Here is a 21,043-nt window from a genome sequence, read left to right as displayed (position 1 = left end):
GACTTCCAGTTGAGTTTGGTTTCAGGTTTCTACTCTAGATTAATGTTATTTAGCCCCAGGTTAGATCTGATCGAACAGGTATCCTACCTACCCATGGCCATCTCATCTCTTTACTATGGTGTAAGAAATCTACGGCCACATCCAACATGTTCTTTTTTGTAAGCTAGTGGCATGTGATTTGAGGGAAATTTGACTGTTACTTGTGGTAGGTTAAGCAATCATGTAGAGGCTCCCTCACTGGCTCCCCTACTACCCAAGATACCATGTTTACTTGTGTATAAGTCCACCCCTATTTAATGTTCAGTGTTGGTGCAAAACATTTTTCCTTCATAGTTTTAGCTTTACCATTTGTATAAGTTGCAGCCCAATTTTTCTGTTAATATCAAATATAAAATAGAGCAGCTTGTAGAGAAATAAAATACAGTAATTTGTTGTGGAATATTTCCCATTTATTCCAACGTGTCTCGGTGAAGTACCAGACTGTTATCTTGTTATAAATTGGTGTTTCCTCTTTTGATTAGTCTCTTGTATGAAATTACAAACCTTACATACAACTTCGAAGTTGTTTCATCTTGAGAACGGCAAAGCTACATCTAGAGTCGTTAGTTTTCAATGGGACACAAAAACAAACTTGATGTGTTTAGATTCTTGTTCTTCTGTTGATAAAATATCCTGCAAAGTGTGTGTGCCTGTGCGTGCACACACACATGCATTTTATTCTTTCAATGGTTTCGTTAGACTGCAGCCATCCTGGGGCACCAGTTTAGTGGGGTTAGTCAATTTATATCAAACCCCATATTTTGGTGATCCCTATCCTATTCAATAGCTGAGTTAATTTTTTTTTTGTCAGAACATTGATTTTTTTTAAAGGGCGATATCATTCTTTCTCTCTCTTACACACACACATACACACTATGATGGGCTTCAGTACAGTTTCTGTTTACTCAAAACGGTTGAGACCATAAGTAGAAGGGACTTCAGTAAGTTCTGTGTCGTAATACCAAAGTTTGAACCACAAGTTTGTTATGAAACAAACTTCCTAATGATTTGCTCTTAGTTTACATATTTTTTTATGGTCATTTTGTACCTCTCATCTCCTAGCATAAAGCTGTCCCTTTAGGTTCATAATCTTGCAAGCTAGATGGCAATTGGTGGCATGAAAAAAGCCCCATCCAATACATTTTGTAAAGTAGTTAGTATCAGGAAGGGCATCCAACTGTAGAAACCCTGTTGAGGCAGACACTGGAACACAATGCAGTCCTTGTGTCCATTGGATCATATCAAACCATGCAACCCATACCAGCACAGAAAACATGGATGTCAAATTATGATGATGATGATGATATTTTATCGTGATACATTTTAAAAAGAATTATCATTGTTAATTAGATGAAAATGAATATTTTGTCTTTACAGAAACCAAATATTTTGTGGCATTAAATCTTTTTGTCGTTCTCCTGTTTCAAACCTTATAAAATGAATCTATTAAGAGCTTTGAATGCGAGTGTTCTTATATGTTTCTAGAATGTGTCTGATACCAACTTTAGTATTGGTATCATGAGAAGCAGGAACCCCTAGAATCTCATTCCCCTTAATGTTCACCTTTTATTCACTCTCAACTAGTTTTAAACTCCCCTTCTAAATGTCCCTTTGATCAGTACCAATGATTGATTAAGACTACACATTAGCTAATACTATATTTACCTTATATTCAAGGTTCAGCAAAGTGATTGATATTGGCCCTTAGGGGCCTATGTGACTATATAGGGGATTGAAACAATTTTGACCATTAGTGAAGGGAATCTAGAAGACTTGGGATAATTTTAAGGCTAAAACTCACGAATTTCCAGCCAAATATCAATGCAATAATAACTAATATTTACCAAACATGTATTTCACATTAAATATTTCAACTGTATCAATATGACTGATTTTTTAATTATTTATCTTTATCAATTTCATTTGATATTTTCTTTAAATCAGTAACAACACAAAAAATGAAGGAATTATTGTTTTTTAAATCAAGAAATTATTTTTATTAACTATGCTTTTTAGTTTTATTTTAGAAATCTTTCATGATGGTGGGCAGGCTTTTAAGTTACTAATGATTTCATGACAAAGGCCAATGATATAAAAAAAGAAAAAATGCCAACCCCTGCTTTGTATGATTAACATTGTATTGATACTGTTAGAATTAGTTGACCTCAAATATCATTTGTATGGTGAAGAAATTAGAGAATTCAAGTGATGATAATGTAAGAGAATTGCTTTCATCTTCATCGTTGCTTGTCTTTAAAGAACTCCCAAATAGTTTTCAAGCCCCTTTTTTTAATGTCTTAGTCGAATCCCTTATTTACATTGCCATAAGCCATTTGCCTGTGACCCAAGTATCCCACTCTTTACACAACTGCATTGTTGCCATTAGTAATCAACATCACTCCAGTCTGTCTATTTCTGTGTGTGCAGATTTTGGGGTTTTGGAATGCTTTACATGGCTGATTGGTCCAATCGATGTCATTAGACATGGTTGTGTGGCTAAAAAGCTTGCTTTGCAACCATGGGGTTTCAGTTTCACTCCCACTGCTTGGTTCCTTGGGCAAGTGATTTCACTCTAATCCTGAATCAAGACCAATGGCTTTTGAGTGAATCTTGTAGGTGGAAACTGTGATTTTTTGCGTGTGTCTTTATGTATATTTCCTACCACCATTTCGTAGCCAATGCTTGTTTGGCGAAAGAGACCAATGTACCGGAATCAATTTGCCCAACTACACCCTTCAAAGCAATGCTCCCTGCATAGTCAGAGCCCAATGACTGACACAAGGAAAAGGAAAATGGTAAAAGCATTATTTTGGCAAGACAGTAGCAATTGTTTGTTGCTTTTTTTCCAAACAAAACTGCATAATTTTTTTCTAAACATGCTGATCTGATCCCCAGCTACATCAGCTTCTTCTGTGAAGTAATGAATAAAGTTAATTCTTGTCATTTGAGTCATTTTAGTCAATAATCAGTTCTGGTCTCTTTTTAAATGTCACCTACATTACAGTGTTGTTGTTTTTATATTTGGAATGGTACTTTTGCTTATTATAACAGCTAGGACATGGCTCGTACAAGCACACACACACATGGCCAACAAAAGCCTTGTGGATTTGGTAGACAGAAACTGAAAGAAGCCTGATGTATATACGTCTATCTGTGTCACGTTCATACAAGCAGTGTTATTCGTTTCCAAGTCTTCCATGGAAACATACCTGGCCATGGGGAAATTATTACCTTGCTTGGAAACAGGTGAGGATTTAACAACACGAAATGCATCTGGCCATAGAAAACCTGCCTCAGTAAACTCTGTCTGGCTCATGCAAGCATAGAATAATGGATGTTGAAAATGATGATGATACATTGTTAGCATGCTGGACAAAATGTTTCGTGGCATTTCTTTTGTCTTTACTTTCCGAGGTGTTCAAATTCTGCTGACATCAACTTTGCTTATCCTTTTGAGGTCAATGAAATAAGTACCAGTTAGGCACTGGGATCGATGTAATTGACTAACCTCCTCTCCTAAAACTTTAGCTAAGTTGCCGTGATTATCATCATTGAAACACTGCCAGATCAGACTGGGCCTGGTGCAACCTCCTGGCTTCCCAGATCCCTGGTCGAACCGTCCAACCCATGCTAGCATGGAGAACGGACGTTAAACGATGATGATGATGATGATTAAATTCAGGTTTTATATTGATTTTCCTTGTAGTGTCTTAAGTGTAAACTATGAACACGTGTTTACTGGGAACACAGGCAAACCAAAGGAAAGGGGCTGTTTCGTATGTAGAAAAGGAAAAACTAGCCATAACAGCAGCCTTAGAATAGATTCTTCTAAATATTTTGCTGGCTCCTTATAACTAAACGATGGCTTCTGTTACCTAGGTGACCTAATTAGCAGTGGCTAGAATGCTCTCAATGTACGAATAGAAAAGGTGTAGGTACGGCTGTGTGGTTAAGAAGTTTGCTTTGCAACCATTTGGCTTAGGGTTCAGTCCCACTGCGCTGCAACTTTGGCAAGTGGCCTCTACTGTAGCCCCAGGTTGAACAATGTCTTGGGGATGAATTTAGTTGATGGAAACCGTGTGTGTGTGTGTGTGTGTGTGTTTTGAAGACTGGATAAGAATAGAGTAGAAAACGTTCCAGGAACTATTTACCTCTGCTGGTACTGAAGGGATTGTTCCTCTGGGTGAGAGGCAGATTTTATGATGCTTGTGTAAAAAGCATGATGTTGCTTGGTCTGAGAAATGAGTATTGAATGTGGAGGGTGTGTGTGAAGGGTAGAAAGAAATGAAACGAGGAAGATATAGGAAGAGTTGATGAAGACTGAATGCAGGCAGAGGTGGGTGAGAATAGACTTATTGAAAGTGATAATAATGGATCACAAGAGTTTGGTTGATGAAAAATAAAAGTCAGTCGGAGCAGGATTTGAGCTTGTTATAAAGAGAAATGAGGTAACTGTTTGGCATTTTACTGATTCTGTCTTTAATTGATGAACTATAACAGATGGGGGTTGGTGACAGGAAAGGCATCCAACTGTAGAAAATCTGCCTCAACCAATTCCAGCCAACTCATGCGGGCATGGAAAAGTGGATGCTAAAATGATGACAAACTCTGAGGAAGAGTTGGTATTAAATATAAGGTTGCGACAGTGTTGCTTTAATTTGCCCCTCTCTTTCCCTCCACCAAGATTTTGCTTTAACTTTCCAGCTTTGAGAGTAACCGGGTTAATTAATGTGTTAATTTGGTGACAACATTCAGAGGCAGGCAGTACCTTACTTCACATTTTACAGGGGATAAATGGTAATAGAACTATTTTTTTGTATTACACATTATATGGGACAACTAATTACGGGGTGGTGGTCGGTGGAAGTCATGGCTCATGTATTTTGGGGTGATGGTAGATGAGGGTTAGAGGCTGATGTATGTGTATGGAGGTGATGGTGGGGGCTATATTGGGTGATGTAAAAACTTGATTGTGGGGGAAATTTTAAAAAAAGCCCCCCAAAAAATCACACCAATCAATTTTTTGTTTTTGCAAAATTGTTTATCATCAAACGTATTAGTCACTATTTCTCCATTTCCTCTTACTTAATTAAAAAGCGAACCCAAATTTTACCCCTCCCCATAATTATTGATCCCCCCTCTCTCCGATCTAAGTTACCATAACTACAAAGTTAGTCATACAATAGTCAACTACTTAATTATTTGATACATTGTTCTAATTGGTAAATCCCTTGTTATTTGATACGCATTATTCTAATTGGTAATCCCTCATTATTCTTGAGCGGTCGATGTCAGAAACAGTAAAGTGGATGTCAGGATGCATTGTGCTATTCTAATCAGGTTTCCTTATGTTCTGAGTTCAAATCCAGTCTGGGCTGACTTTATAGAATATGGATTTGTCATGTCTTTCTTTGTGACAATGTGCTCAACGGTCTACTTTATATATTTGCTTGGAGTTGTGACAATATCCTCAAAATTCTACTTAGCGTTCTTGCCCACCCCCATCTCTCCCTCTCCGTATGTATATGTATTAAACGCCAACATACACATTACACACGCACGACAACATGGCCATCTCTCTACCCCCCCCCAGGATTCAGTGACCCACAGAGCTGCATCATGTCCCAGATGTTATATGCATACACACGTGTTTGAGTTGTGCCAACTCACCAATGGTAGCTATGACTATCTTTTTTTTCTTAATTTTGACAAATTAAATTTAAATGTTGAAGTGAATCTAGCGGTTTTTGTGTGTCTTTAAATGGCTTATAAACTTCTTCCATGCTGCAATTGTGTTTGTGCGTGTGTGTGTGTGCATGCACGCATATATATATATATATATATATATATATATATATATATATTATATATATATAACTTAGCGGTTCGGCAAAAGTGATCGATAGAATAAGTACTAGGCTTACAAAGAATAAGTCCTGGGGTCGATTTGCTCGACTAAAGGCGCTGCTCCGGCATGGCCACAGTCGAATGACTGAAACAAATAAAAAAAGTTTAAAAAAAAAGTTTAGTATATATATATATATATATCGGTCAAACCGTCCAACCCGTGCTAGCGCGGAAAACGGACGTTAAACGACGATGATGATGATGATATATATATACTGCCTATGTACACATCTGTAATCTCTAACACTGAGTCATACCTCCTTGTCTCTGGTGAGATGTAGATCAGAGATGTCCAAGCTCATTAAGCTTTTGTAGGCCAGATAGGGACCGTTATTCCTAAAGCTATTCTTTATAAAGTAGTCCCAATGTAGATGGTTAATAAGGGCCAGTATATGAGTATGAAGCATTAACAAGGCTTAAATGCAGTGATAGAAAATGGCATATGGGTACTATGGACAAAAGGGGCAATAGAGCAGGGGTTTTTAGTCTTTGCTTCTGTTTAACCCTTTTGGTACTAACCTGTATGAGACTGTCCCAGTTTCTATGATACAAACTCCTTGTTTTAAAGTAAACTTCTTCAAAACTTTTGTGACAAGCATCAGTTTGATAATGATAAAACTTCATTGTTTCCATAATTAATTGAAACAAAAGGTAGTGCATTTAAACAGAAATATGGTAACGAGAACGCCGAAATGATCTAAATACCTCCCTTGAAAATCTCATGCTATTTATATTCTGGATGCCACATAGACAATAATATTGTTTCATGTATGTCTATAGTCCCTATCTAACACCCACCCATACACACACATATATATATATATATTGGTAAAAACGGTATGATAACAAAAGAAAGAAAGAGACCCCAATATTATGTAAATAGAGGAAATTTATCTGTAAAATAAATTGGCTATTGAATAATTGTCACATATTATTTTACAGATATATATGTATATATGTAACATATAACTGCCAACCAAGTGTGGCGTCCTATATGGGACATTGCTACTGGCGTTTATAACCCCAGGAAGACATCTCTTCCAGCTGGCTAACGACACACATTCTGTGTCTGATTAGTATTTGCGAGGGGTGGTCATTACTCCCATCCCTAGCCTTATGTGATACACACGGACTCGAGTTTCTGGGTGGGTAACCACCCGTCCTCAGCATGTGTTAATCACCAGCTAGTGATGAAAACCCACCCCACTCGCAAAATACTAAATGCTTTTTCCAGCTATGAACTGCTGGTAATTTCGAAAAAAGGGGGAAATAAGGTATATTAAATCTCTGAGCGACATGTAAACAGTAGCAATATGGAATTATAACATATAATTGCCAACCATGTGTGTGTGTGTGTGTGTGTGTGTGTGTGTGTGTGTATCTATATTTAATGCTTATACAAGAGAAGCTGTGACAGTGAAGTTTTGAGCTGCCAGTTTTCATGAAACCAACGTAGTCAGTCGCAGCCTCATCCTGTAAAAATGTAATGAATATTATGTACTCTACAAAAGAAGTATTGAGTAATTTTGCAGTTTAATGTTCAATTGCTTTTATAATAACCCGACATAAAAACAGACAATATATATATATATACACACAGACACATATATACACACATCACACAATCGTTGCACATCACCTACACGAATTACATAATAAGCACGGGGTATGTACATTGTATGTATGCACACACACATAACGTGTGTGTATATGTATATATATATATATATATGTGTATATATATATATATATATACATACATATGTATTCTTTTATTGAGGCTATGAAAATCATGGAGAAATATATACATATGTATATATATATATGTATATATATATACACACACTCTCACAAACAACAAAGACATGCAATATATTACCTTCACAAACTATATAATAGACACAGCATATATACGCATGTATGTATGTATGCATGTATATACACACACACACGCGCACATACATACACTCTCTCTCACAAACAACAAAGACATGCAATACATTACCTTCAGAAACTATATGATAGACACAGCATATATACGCATGTATGTATGTATATATATATATACACAGACACAGACATGCAGTGCATCACCTAGATGAATCATCTATATTCATGCCATTGGCCCACTTAAGTTATTTCCCTGAGCTCCTTATTTTTATTTATTTATTTATTTCTCCATATAATTATGTGCAATATTGTCTGCCTAATCATTCCCCCCCTCCCCACCACCACCACCACCACCACCGCCCTCACATTATTCAATTTTGCCTTCAAACTCCATATGTCTCCCTTCCACCTCCTCCTCCTCCTTCTCCCCCTTCCTATCATGTCTGTACAGCTGCTCTTGTGTTCTTAACATTTTCTAGCTACCAGCTGTGGTGGTCGGTGAGGGATGGGAAGGAGGGAAGGAAGGAGGGAGGGAGTAAGGGGGGGACGTGCCCCCCCTCCCCACCACCACCACCACCACCACTGTTCAGCTGCCTTTGCCATATCACATGTCACTTCTTCTCAGACATCAAAACACATCTAAGACAGAATAATCCAGAAACTGATTCCCCCCTCTCCCTCCCTCTCCCCTCCAATCTCACCTCACCTCTTACATACACCACACCTCCCCCCTCTTCACCAAGTCCCAGCCTAGATTTTGAAATGTAAACTTTCAATGTTTTTGAGTCAGAAAATGTCAGCCAAACTGACTGTTTTCAGTTTAGGATTATCTCTCTCTCTCTGTATATTTTCTGGTGTGTGTGTGTGTATACACACATATACATACATACACATGTGCACACACACACACATATGCACACACATATTCCAACACAGATTTATCAAGTACCTATATGTGTGTGTGTGTGTGTGTGTTATATGGATGCAGCAGTGACTAAACGACCGCAATGTGGTGCATAGATGTTGGCAATGCAGTGGCTTCTGCAGTCTGGCGTGCAGTAGCTACAATACAGACATACATGTTAATGGAGTGTGATACATATAAATATAAATTTATATATATATATATATATATATATATATATCTTACCATCCACCCATCCATCTATCTTCCTATCTATCAATGAATCTATCTGCCTATCTATCAATGAATCTATCTGCCTATCTATCTATCTACCTACCTATCTATCTATCTACCTACCTATCTATCTACCTATCTACCTATCTATCTACCTATCTACCTATCTACCTATCTATCTATCTATCTACACGTTCACATGCGCACTGAGACATGCATTCACACAAACACACACACACACACACACATATATATATATAAAAATAAATTACAATGAAATTTGTAGGGAATGAAAAAAAAAAAACAGTATGCAAATGAGATGTTCTGACATTCAGTTCCAAAAGTGACAGGCCAGCTAATTTGCATATTTCATGTTTGTGTGTGTTATATCTGCAATTAGATTTCCATTTGTTCTGTGTTTGGTATGGTAGATGTGTTTGCTTGGACTCATTCTCCTCCTGTCTCCAATATCTTCCTTTGTAACAAACTACGTAATATTTCTTACGGATAGCTGCAGCATATATTTTTAGTGAATATGGCACAGATTTGCTTTGATTTTGGGGGGGGGGGGGGGGGGTTAAAAAAATTTTTTTTTTAGGTGGAGCCTATGGCTTTCATGCCTGTCTATTGTGTAAATTATTGCGGCTGCAGTAACTGAACTGACTACTCTGGAAATGTATAGAATAGTTTTAAAACAGGTTTATGAGGTTCTTTATGAGATTCTTCACTAGGCTGCTTAGTCAGTCAGAAATCTTCATTAAACTGATTCAGGTGGTGGTGGTGGTGGTGGTGATGGTGGTGATGACTATGTGGTAGTGATGGCAGTGGGGAGGGAGGGAGGGAGAGGTCTGTATGTGTGTCACTGTTGATATGTAGTGTGTGTGTGTGTGTCATTGTGGTAGTGGTTGTGCTTGGCAGTGGTGGCGACAGTATCAGTAGTAGCTTGTGTGTGTGTGTGTGTGTGTGTGTAGTGATTAATTTAGTTTAATTTAGGTTTTAAATGATGACTTGAATGCAATGAGGAACTTTGACTTTTTTTGTGTGTGTGTTTTGTTTTGTCTGAGAAGCATGTGATCTGATAGCTTTGTATGCATTCTCCCCCTTCCTCTGCCTTCTCCCCCTTCCTCTGCCTTCTCCCCCCTCCTCTGCTTCGCCCCCCTCCTCTGCCTTCTCCCCTTCCTCTGCCTTCGCCCCCCTCCTCTGCCTTCGCCCCCCTCTCTGCCTTCGCCCCCCTTCCTCTGCCTTCGCCCCCCTCTCTCTCTCCTGCATTTCCAGAAACTTTTAAAACTTGGCACTGGACCTGGGTGTCAGGCTATTTAATGAGTTGATGTAATGGACGGGTGGGGTGGTATGTGTGGGTTTCCCCCCCCCACTACCATTGGTAATCTGGGGCAACTGAGAGCAAACTTAAAGGAGAGAGGGAGGAGGGAGGGAAGTGATTAGTGGTAAACAACGGTGGGGGGGGGTATATATGTGTTGGTGTTGGTGGTGGTGTCTCAACAGGGAATGTAAATAATAAACTTGTAATGAAAGAATTGGTTTTTAAAAAAAGTAATAATGTTGAAGGTAGAAGACTTTGTTGTTGAATGAAATTTATAGAATTCAGAAATGAATTAGAAAAAAGTAAACTGGAAATATTAAATGGAACATGATTTTGGGCGCCAGACGACATTTTGTTGTTCCCTTCAATATATTGTTTGTGTGGTCATAAGAGAGGCACAACGTTCTCCCCTCGTGGGTTTCATTCAGGCTCAAGATATAAAACCCTGTAATCACAGTGGTTAGGTTAGTTGTGATGTAGCAGTTTATGATCAAACACGATCCATCTATGACCAAGGTGTTCATCAGCAATTTACATGAGCCAATGTGTGTCTCTTTTTGAAGATGTTAGGGTGTAACGAGATGTGGGAGATCATGCTGCTATCTCTGCCCAGTTGGACTTTGACTGGATTGACTTTAACCCTTTTGTTACTGTATTTATTTTGAGATATTATGTGTTTCCTTCAATTACGTTAGAATTTAGTAAAATAAACTTAGTTATCATTCAGCTAGTGTTAGGAACATAAACTGTGACTAAGGTTTAGTGGAAGATTTTAATTCAAAACTTATGAAAACAAGACATTTGGACTGAAAGCAAGAGCCAGTTTCAGCCGGGTTGGTACTGAAAGGGTTAACCCTTTTGATACTTGACCCGTCTGAAACTGGCCCTGATTTTATGATACAAACTTCACGTCTTAAAGCAATCTAGATCAAAGCTTCCCATCAAAACTTCATGTTAATTTATATTTCAAACACCAGTTTAACAATGATAATCATTTTACTACATTTTTCATTATTTTCAAAATTAATCGGAACGAAGGCAATGTATTTCGACAGAAATATGGTCCCAAAAAGAATACTTTCAATAATGTAATCCTAGATGAGCAATGCACAACCTGCAACCTGTAAAACTATATTGCAAAGACTTTCTTGTTTTAACAAATACCTGAAAATTAACATAACGAACTGCTTGTACCACAATCACACACTGAAAACACACATATAATAGTATTTAATTATTAATGTTTATGATTATGTTTCCTTATATTAAGTTTCCTTCGTGTCTTTATTAACCTTTTCTTTTTTACTGTTTTTGTATGTTTCTTGATCATCCAAATTATATGATATATTTTGCGGCCTGCCTTGAGTGATTGACTGCATGATTTGTTGGCTCTTTGGACCAGAAAGGTTGTGCATTCCTGTCCTAGACACACTTCAAAAAGACTTGAATGTTTAAGGCTGGGATGTGTCTGATTATGGGTTGGCTCAGTGAAGATTGACCTGGGGCTGAAAAGACACCACCATCCTCTGAATACCTTTCAGTTTGCTGTTATTTATTTAAAAATATTTTTGCTGTATTCTGCTGTACTATTTCTCTGCCAAAGTATAATTACTAGCATAATGAATAATATAATTAAGGCTGGTAAATTAATATTGGATTTCCAGAAGTAACTGAAATCTATGTCAGTCGAGAGTGTGACCCTCAATTCAACTCTGTACTTATTTATTCATAACCCACACTGTATTGGCAGTCAGGCCGTTAACTTGCTGATAACGATGTGTCCCTCAACACAATGTTTGCTTATTAATGTTGTTGACGTTGTTGTTTATTATGTTTGTTCTCACTGGTTGAGACTTGTTGGTGTTAGGCTGCTCTTGCGGACCTTAATGTTGTTAGGGTGCTGTGTTACAGGCCGTTGCGTTATTGTTTTAATTTCAAATGACACTGAGCTTGATTTCCTTTTTTGTCCTGAGATTGATAATATCAGCCAGTGACACTCAAATACTAGCCATATCCTCTCAAAAATCTTTACCCATGTTAGAAACTATTATAGGTTAAAATATTTCCGCACGCACGCACACATACACTGATGATGATGATGATGATCATCATCATCATCATCAAGTAATATCCATTTCCCAGGTTGGCATGGGCTGGGCAGTTCAACAAGAGCTGGTGAACTGGAGGACTGCATCAGGCCCCCATGTCTGCTTTGGCATGATTTTTATGGCTGGATGCCCTTACTGCATGCTTTTTATGTGGCACGAGTGAGGTTACCAGGTAACTTGCACGACAAGACCTCTCAGTTAACATTAATTTCAACAACACATCATCATCGTCATCATTTAATGCTCATGTTCTAAGCTTGCTAACCAATGTCAAAATGGATGTTAATTGATGATGATGTTGAAATTGTATTAACTTCAATCATAAAAGTTCCTATACCGATATCTTTAACTTAGAGTGAAGTTTTTGTCACTCTCTTCTTGGCTTCCTCTCTTTCTCTTTTACCACAAAATTTGGAAGAAACGGTGTTTTGATTAAAGGTTGTATGGCATTTAGTTGCACACTCTATCAGCAAGTGCATGGTGTGTGGCAATACACACACAACAAACAGGTCACTAGACTAAGCTGAGTGTGAGAAATGTTTGGTCTCTTTCCTAAGTTGAGGTTTCTTTTTTTTTTTTAAGAACTGCTTGCTTATTTCTCATCTGTGTATAAATGTTAAAACAAGAAGAAGTGATTGTGGGAAGGGTTCTCTGCTCAACCACACTGACCTCTGACTTTATAACTACAGCCTCTTATCAATTACATTATCTACTTCCCTGATATATATCTCTCTGGAACCATTGAACTGGAACCATACACCCAGATGTCGTGGTTAGTGAAATAGAAACCATTAAGCTATTATCAGTTGGTATAGTAATGTGGTTTCCCTAGCAACTAGGCCAACTGTCACTCCTTCATGATCTACCTCTCTGTCTGCCTGCCTGTCTGTCTGTGTCTCACCTTTGTCTTTCTGTTAATACTAATAGATTTAGTAAGTACCATTGTGTCTTGTATTGAATAGTTTTCTAAACATATGGAGAATCATTACATGGTGTAAAGTCCTAAATATAAAACTATGATCTGTCTTAGCTACAAAATCCTGAATAAAACTATGATCTATCTTAGCTACAAAATCCTGAATAAAACTATGATCTATCTTAGCTACAAAATCCTGAATAAAACTGATCTGTCGTGTTTTAAATAAAACCAAAATAAGATCAGTCTTAGCCATCTTTGTATTTAATTCCCTGATTTGCTGACACAGTCAGGTATTAATTTCCTATGATAATTAAAAACATTTCATCTTCCCTGTTATGGTGTCATTAGGAATATTTTTGACCTGTAGACTTACGATGACTTTCCAACAGTGACCATTCCATCCTTTTTTTTTTTTTTTGTTCTTTGGCTTTTTTTTTTATTGGTAAGAAAGGCAAGAAAAGTTTGGTCGTTATTGCTAGCAAATGAGCTGGTCACATTGGAGGTTCTCGTTGCTGGCTTAGTAAAAGATATATTTGTTATTTTGTGATGTACAAACACACTGGATCACTATTGATGGCTTCTGTTCACACACACACACACACACACACACACACATTCCCTCGCTCACTCACTGACCCCCCACCCTATACCATATCTGCAGCTAAGGGATGATTGAATGAAAAAAATTAGAAAGAGGTGGGGGGGGATAAACATTGATCTCTGGAAAGAATACGAAATATTGTTTGTTATTGTTAATGATTGTGTGTGTGTGTGTGTGTGTGTGTGTGTGTGTGTGTGTGTGTGTGCTAATGATAATTGCATGTCTGTGTATAAAATATGTTGCCATATTGATTTCACTAAGCTCAAGGACAACGTTTGTAAGTGGGAGGGGTGACTGTATGTGTGTAGAGGTGCGGGGGGGGGGTATTAGTGGAATAAACTTTTATCAAGTCAACATAAATTGAACTTGGAACCGAGACAGTGACAACAGCTATAGATACCAAATAATATGGTCCAGTTCTGTAGTTTTTGGCTATCTCTTCTCATATTTGTGTAATCAAACACACACACACACACACACACACACACACACACTCTCTCTCTCTCTCCTCTCTCTCTCTCTCTCTCCCCTCCCCCTCTCCCCCTATCTCTGAATGTTGAATTGTAATAAATATACCAAGTGTGACAGCAGGAACCTAGTTCTCACAATAACGACTCATCTATATACACCCAGTTGATCTGGTTTCAAGCTACACAAAATATCTATAATTTTCTCTTGTTGAAAGTGGTTTTATTGTTTTTTTTTTGTTTTTTGTTTGTTTGTTTTTTTTTTTTTTTACTGACCTGACTTTACTTTGCATATGTCACAGTGTGTGTGTGTGTGTGTGTGTGTGTAGCTTTTGCTGGTGTATATCCTTGAAGGCTATAATTAATGATAATTTATTCATGAGGTACACACAGAACTGAGGGACTCCAAACAATAACTGTATTTATTTATTCTCGATATCTTCTAGCAGATTTGAACATGAATACTTGATGACTGTTGCTTTTTGTCATTGGAGAACGTCTCTTCGCTTTAGACGATGTGTATTCATAACGCATGCAACCCACTGGTATAAAGGGAATCTTTGAGAAACCATGTTTCAACTTTGTGTGTCTCCACCTCATGAATTATTATTTGTTTAGCAGTCATCACTATACACGTAGCTGACTCACTGGGAACCGCTACTCGAGAGGAGAGTGTGTGTGTGATACTTAAGGCAAGAGGATTGTTTCTAAGTTTATTTTTCTTACATTGAGAAATCATTATCAAAGAGTGAAAAGGGTATCCATTATTTCCTTATAATATTTTTTATTAAAGTTTCCCTTAGTCATGGATAGTAGCATTTCACCCTTGTTCTGGGCTCTTCAGCATGACATAACTCATGATTTGGAAATCTAAAAATATCACTATGCATCAACAAATAATTGTTTGTTGATTTCTACAAACAAGAGCCTGTGCTCTTGTTACATACATCACTCCTGTGGATTAGCTTTGATTGTGGAGACGTGTTAACTTTGAACTACGTAAGGTGTCTCAAAGTTTCCTTACACCTGTAAATCATGTGTATTATGAATACACATCATTTAATGGTGGTAGGTGTTCTCTGATGAGGAAAAAAACATGTCCAATGTTATCCTGAATGTATAAAGCCAAGACGGCCAGTTGGAACATTTTTGATGAAAAGCCTCATGAAGCAGTTTTGATTTGGAGCTAAAACATTACATGACCATTTTTTAATATAAGAATGCTGGCATGGGTTGGATGGTTTGACCATGGCTGGCAAGCTTGGGGTGGGGCAGTGCACCAGACTCCAGTCTGTTTTGGCTTAGTTTCTATGGTTGGATGCCCTTCCTAACACCAACCACTCTCAGAGTGTAATGGGTGTTTTTATGTCCCACTGGCACATTTGTGTGACAGTGGCATCTGTCACGGCTGTGGTTTTACTTGGCTTGGTGGGTCTTCTGAAGCACGGCATAACGCCAAATGGACTCGGCCATTGCCTCTGATAATTAGTTAATTACATAATTATTCACAAATTTTGTTTCATCCAAACATGTTAAATAAACATTCTATGCATGTGTTTCTTTCAAGCAGTTCTTTCCTGTATTTCATATTTGTATTTGGTTTGCAAGATTCTTGATGTGAATATGTGTGTTGAAGCATTTTGTTGTATCTTGGGAGGGTCCAATAATAAACACACGCACAAATTCTGTTTCACTTCTTTATTTATCAATTGGGTAACCTTTTAACCCAATAAACTAATCAGTTGCTTAAGTAGTCATTTGGTCATTCAATCAGTTTTGTCAGACTCCTTTCATCACCTTTCTTGACCTCATCGATAACATTCCTTCTCTACAGTTTTGTCTATTTCAGCTGTCTGTACAATGAAGCTGATGTCAATTGTAAATTTTATTAAATCTCATAAATTTTTGACACTTTCTATTATTTATGTCCAGGTTTCTGCAGTCTAAACCTTGTTCTAACCTCAAATTGTTATTCTGCTATAATAATTGTTATTTTCTTTTTGTCTTTCCAGTAGCTTGGATGAGGAGGACACCTACAGGGAATATTACTATAGTGGCAGCAGTAGCAGCAGAGAAACAAATCAGTTTGAGAACAGATACCCTTATGATGAGCAAGTGCAGCATCAGTCGAGGTCTTACCAACGGAACAGAACCACATTTACCAAGCAATATGAGCGGTGAGTTGGTAATTCTGTCGAGAATTGAGTTCACATGAATTTTATAGTCAAAAATCATCTCTGGAAATCCTCATTTCAGATTTCATTTAATGCCTGTTTTTCCGTGCTTGCATGGGTCAAATGGAGCTTATTGAGGCAGATTTTCCATGATCAAATGCCCTTCTTGTTGTCAGCCCTCCCCTATTTCCAAGCAGTGTTAAATTTTCCCATGGCCAGACATGTTTTCCTGGTAGACTGGAAACCAATACTGTTGCTTCTGTGACAGTGATGCTCATTTACGACCATCACATGATATCTCAACAAGGGCACATGCACACACACACACACACACACACACACACACACACACAGAGGCTTCTTTCAGACTTCATCTCCCAAGTCCACTTACAAGCCTTTGGTCAGCCTGGGGCTATAGTAGAAGACACTTGGCTAAAGTGTCACACAACAGTAGGACTGAACCGGCAACCATGCAGTTGAGAAACAAATTTTTTAACCACAACCTTAAAATCATAAAACCATTTTAGAAAAAGTTTGACTGTGCTAAATCCATTGGATACCACAAAGTACATTTAAGAATTTTCATCTTAATAAAAACCTTGTTTGGACTAAATTCCACTGCAATTCACTGTACAGGGGAGGCGAGGGGTGGGGGTTGTTCCTTGTAAGGTCTCTTTTCTACTTACAGATGCCAGTATTTTCTGTATACCATTTGTAGTAAAATTACAAATCTAGAGCTTCTTTACCGTTATTTATCAGAAATTCTTGGTGTAGGGTTCTGGAGAACATCAGCCAGACCCCCCCCCACCTTCCAAACCATTTTGTCTGGTTTGCAGTTGACATATAATAAATTTAGGTCACATTTGTATAGAACTTGACCTACTTATTACTAACTGTTCTATTCACATTGCTCAGTTGACACTTCAGTCTTTCAGCACATCAGCACGTTTCTTAATTCCTTATGGGTCATTTCATTGTTTGTCCCCTTCTCCTTCTCTCTCTCTCTCTCTCCAGAGCAAGAACTCTCTTCTCTCTCAGCAAAGTTATAACCACTGCTACTCTCCCTCAACTTTATTTCATTCCTATCATACTATTTGTTCCTATATATCAGCAGCAGCAGCACCAAGTGGAGGCACAATGGCCCAGTGGTTAGGGCAGCGGACTCGCGGTCGGAGGATCGCGGTTTGGATTTCCAGACCGGGCATTGTGTGTGTTTATTGAGCAAAAGCACCTAAAGCAGGCGATGGTGGCGACCCCTGTTGTACTCATTCGGCCCAACTTCCTCTCACTCTTTCTTCCTGTTTCTTGTCCCCAACTTCCTACGCAACCGCTGAGCCTGGATGCACATTCATTCATCCATCCGTCGATGCTCTCGGTGTCGGGAGGGGGGGGGGGTTGACCTGCTTTCTCTTCTGCGGGTCTTACGAATAAGCAAAGGACCACGTTTCGGACTTCGCTCAACATCAACATCACATCAACATCAGCACAAGAATCCTCCAACATCTGTTTTCCATGCTGGCATGGGTTGAATGACTTGACAGGAGCTGGTTAGGATGGGGACCCCATGAAGTTCCATCAGATGTTCTGGCATGGTTTCTATGGCTGGGTACCCTTCCTAATGCCAACCACTTTACAGAGTGTGCTGGGTGCTTTTTACATGGCACCAGTATCAATTCTGCTGTAGTGGACAGGCGCAAAATATCTCGACACTCTGTTATCTCCTTTATAAAGCACAGTATCATAATATCTGCTTTTATTAGTTTCTGTTGTTTGAGACAAAGGCCATGTTATGCATAACTTAGAGTTTAGCCTGTTAAAACTACCCATATACTTATTTCCTAGTTTATCATTCTGCTTTTCTTCTTTAAGTTACAAAGACACCTGTTGTGAAATGGTGTAAACATAAAGGCAACACAGCAGGGGGGGGCACAACTGGGGGGACAGACATAAAAATGACTCCCCACCACATACACATATACAACAAGCTGCTTGCGTAGCTTCTGTCTGCTCAATTCACTCACGAATTATTGCTTGGCCTTGGCCTGTTGCAGAAGAAACTTGCCCAAGGTGCTGTGAAGTGAGACTGAACCTGAAAGTGTATGGTTGCAAAGCAAGCTTCTTACTTATCCATACTGACACCCTCTTGTGTGTGTGTGTGTGTGTGTCTCCTTAACACCATTCAGTTCTATATAAGATGTGTCATGTGAATGAATCCCAGGTAAGGAGTATAACAAACTCCAATTACTCTATAAAAGGAATGTGAAAAATATGATTGGTTCTGCGAAAATCTCTAAATTGTTTGTTTGAAGCTCCCTCATTCCCTACATTGCACTTCTCAACTTTGGTTCAAATTCATGGTACCTTAACTTTTTTGAAGCCACAAGTATGCTTTCATGTGTGATTTCACTTTGAAGCGTGATTTCCTGGAAAGCATAAAAGTGGGTCACTGCATGGGTGTGCATTTTACAACAGGAAACCACATTTCCATAATTTAATGAGCCATGCAACATTTAACCATTTAGATGCTCGCTTTTGTGTTTTCCATGGGTAGATAAAGTGAAATCTCACACCCACTAGACTGTACAGGTTGCACTTTCCTTTTATTTCCATTTCTTTCTTTGTACTAGTTTTATTTCATGATAAAAATCTCTACCACCAATCCTTTATACGACTTTGAAAATACCATTTTACACTCCTACTTTATACACTTGCCTTTTCCTAGCAATCCCTTACTCTCCTCCTCAATTTGCCTCTCCTTTTTCTATATATACTACAGTTTATATCTTTATACTCTTCCCTCTTTTGTGTATAACTTCCTCTTCTATTCTTGTGGGTCCCTTCTTGTTCAAATCTATTTTATGTTCTGTATTTTGTGAACAAGTATTCACTAAAGCTTTCCTATATGCTCCAGAAGTTGACTATCCAACCATGTGGTTTCAGATTCAGTCCCACTCTGTAATACCTATTTCTTTATTACCCACAAGGGGCTAAACATAGAGGGGACAAACAAGGACAGACATAGGTATTAAGTCGATTACATCGACCCCAGTGCGTAACTGGTACTTAATTTATTGACCCCCGAAAGGATGAAAGGCAAAGTCGACCTCGGTGGAATTTGAACTCAGAACGTAGCGACAGACGAAATACGGCTACGCATTTCGCCTGGCGTGCTAACGTTTCTGCCAGCTCACCACCTTTGCCAGTAGACAAGTGTCTTCTGTTATTGGATGTGGTAGACAAAAATTATAAGAACACTTTTGCATGCATCTTCATCTGTTTCTGCTTGTCTTGACATTGTGTGATAGTTACAAGTGTTGCAATCAGTTAAGCAGAGTCGTGGAGTGGTTGGCATTAGGAAGGGCATCCAGCTGTAGAAACTCTGCCAGATCAAGATTGAAGCCTGGTGCAGCCATCTGGTTCACCGGCCCTCAGTCAAATCGTCCAACCCATGCCAGCATGGAAAGCGGATGTTAAACGATGATGATGATGATGATGTTCAATTCCAAAATTTTGGTGTAAACATATTCCAGCCGTAGAGAAATATCACGTTGCTGGGAAACAGATTTTCTACAGCCAGATGCTCTTCTTGTCACCTACTCTCACCTGCCTCAAAGGATTCTGTTTCACCTATGAAAACGTGGAAATGAGGACATTATGATGATGATGATGAGTGTTGTTGGTTCTTAGGTTCCACTTGTTTTACTACATTTCTAATGGCACATGCGACAAACCTATCTGTGTACATCTCCGGCACAATAAATACCACAAAGTATGTTTAATGTACTGATTTTATATATATATATATATATCACGTGACCGACCAGACCATCAGATGTTGCTACACATCGCTGGTCACAATGCTCTTTGCATTGTTTTAGCCTTTCAATGACGCCACCCCGCTGGCTAAGCGAGCAGGCTAACAGAAGAAAGAGTGAGAGAAAGTTGTGGTGAAAGAGTACACTACCCCCTGCCAAAGCCTTGTGGAACTTTAGGTGTTTTCATTCAATAAACACTAACAACAGCCAGTCTGGGAATCAAAACCGTGATCCTACGACCGCGAGTCCGCTGCCCCTAACCACTGGGCCATTGCACCTATATATATATATATATATATTATATATATATATATATATATATATATATATATTTTTATATATCAGTGATAGATACTCACAAATGTGAAAGGTATCCATTTGCACAATGTTCATCTATCAAATATCTCATGGATTCATTGGTTGAACTTAAAGTTCCAGCAGAAGGGCTGCACTGTTGGTTTGCATCTCAAACCACACAGTTTCAAAGTGAACTTCATCACCAGAGCTTTGTTAGCTTCTAGTGCTGAACATAGAGAGGAGCAGCACCAAGATGGGTTGCCTTAGACTCAGCTATGTAGATGAGGATTTCTGATTGGTGGACTGACACAATCATTACAGCATTGAACAGAATGCTGGCTCTTTATGTTCTGAGTTCAAATTCTAC

General features: G+C 38.4%; 1 protein-coding gene across 8 annotated transcripts in view; it reads left to right on the top strand.

Annotated features, from left to right (window-relative positions):
- LOC115224839 (msx2-interacting protein) overlaps window positions 1-21,043 on the top strand; it is a 169,475-nt gene that overhangs the window by 97,164 nt on the left and 51,268 nt on the right. For 6 of the 8 annotated variants that reach the window (XM_036513787.1, XM_036513788.1, XM_036513789.1 and 3 more), the window contains one exon: window positions 16,403-16,567. In XM_036513787.1, the coding sequence (XP_036369680.1) occupies window positions 16,403-16,567 (165 nt within the window). Of the gene's footprint in view, window positions 1-15,323; window positions 15,329-16,256; window positions 16,262-16,402; window positions 16,568-21,043 lie in introns of those variants that run through there. The other 2 variants (XM_036513791.1, XM_036513786.1) reach the window with 2 other exon arrangements.

Source organism: Octopus sinensis, linkage group LG26, assembly GCF_006345805.1.
Source record: "Octopus sinensis linkage group LG26, ASM634580v1, whole genome shotgun sequence".
Taxonomy (NCBI): Eukaryota; Metazoa; Mollusca; class Cephalopoda; order Octopoda; family Octopodidae; genus Octopus; species Octopus sinensis.
This window is presented reverse-complemented; position numbering and strand designations above follow the sequence as displayed.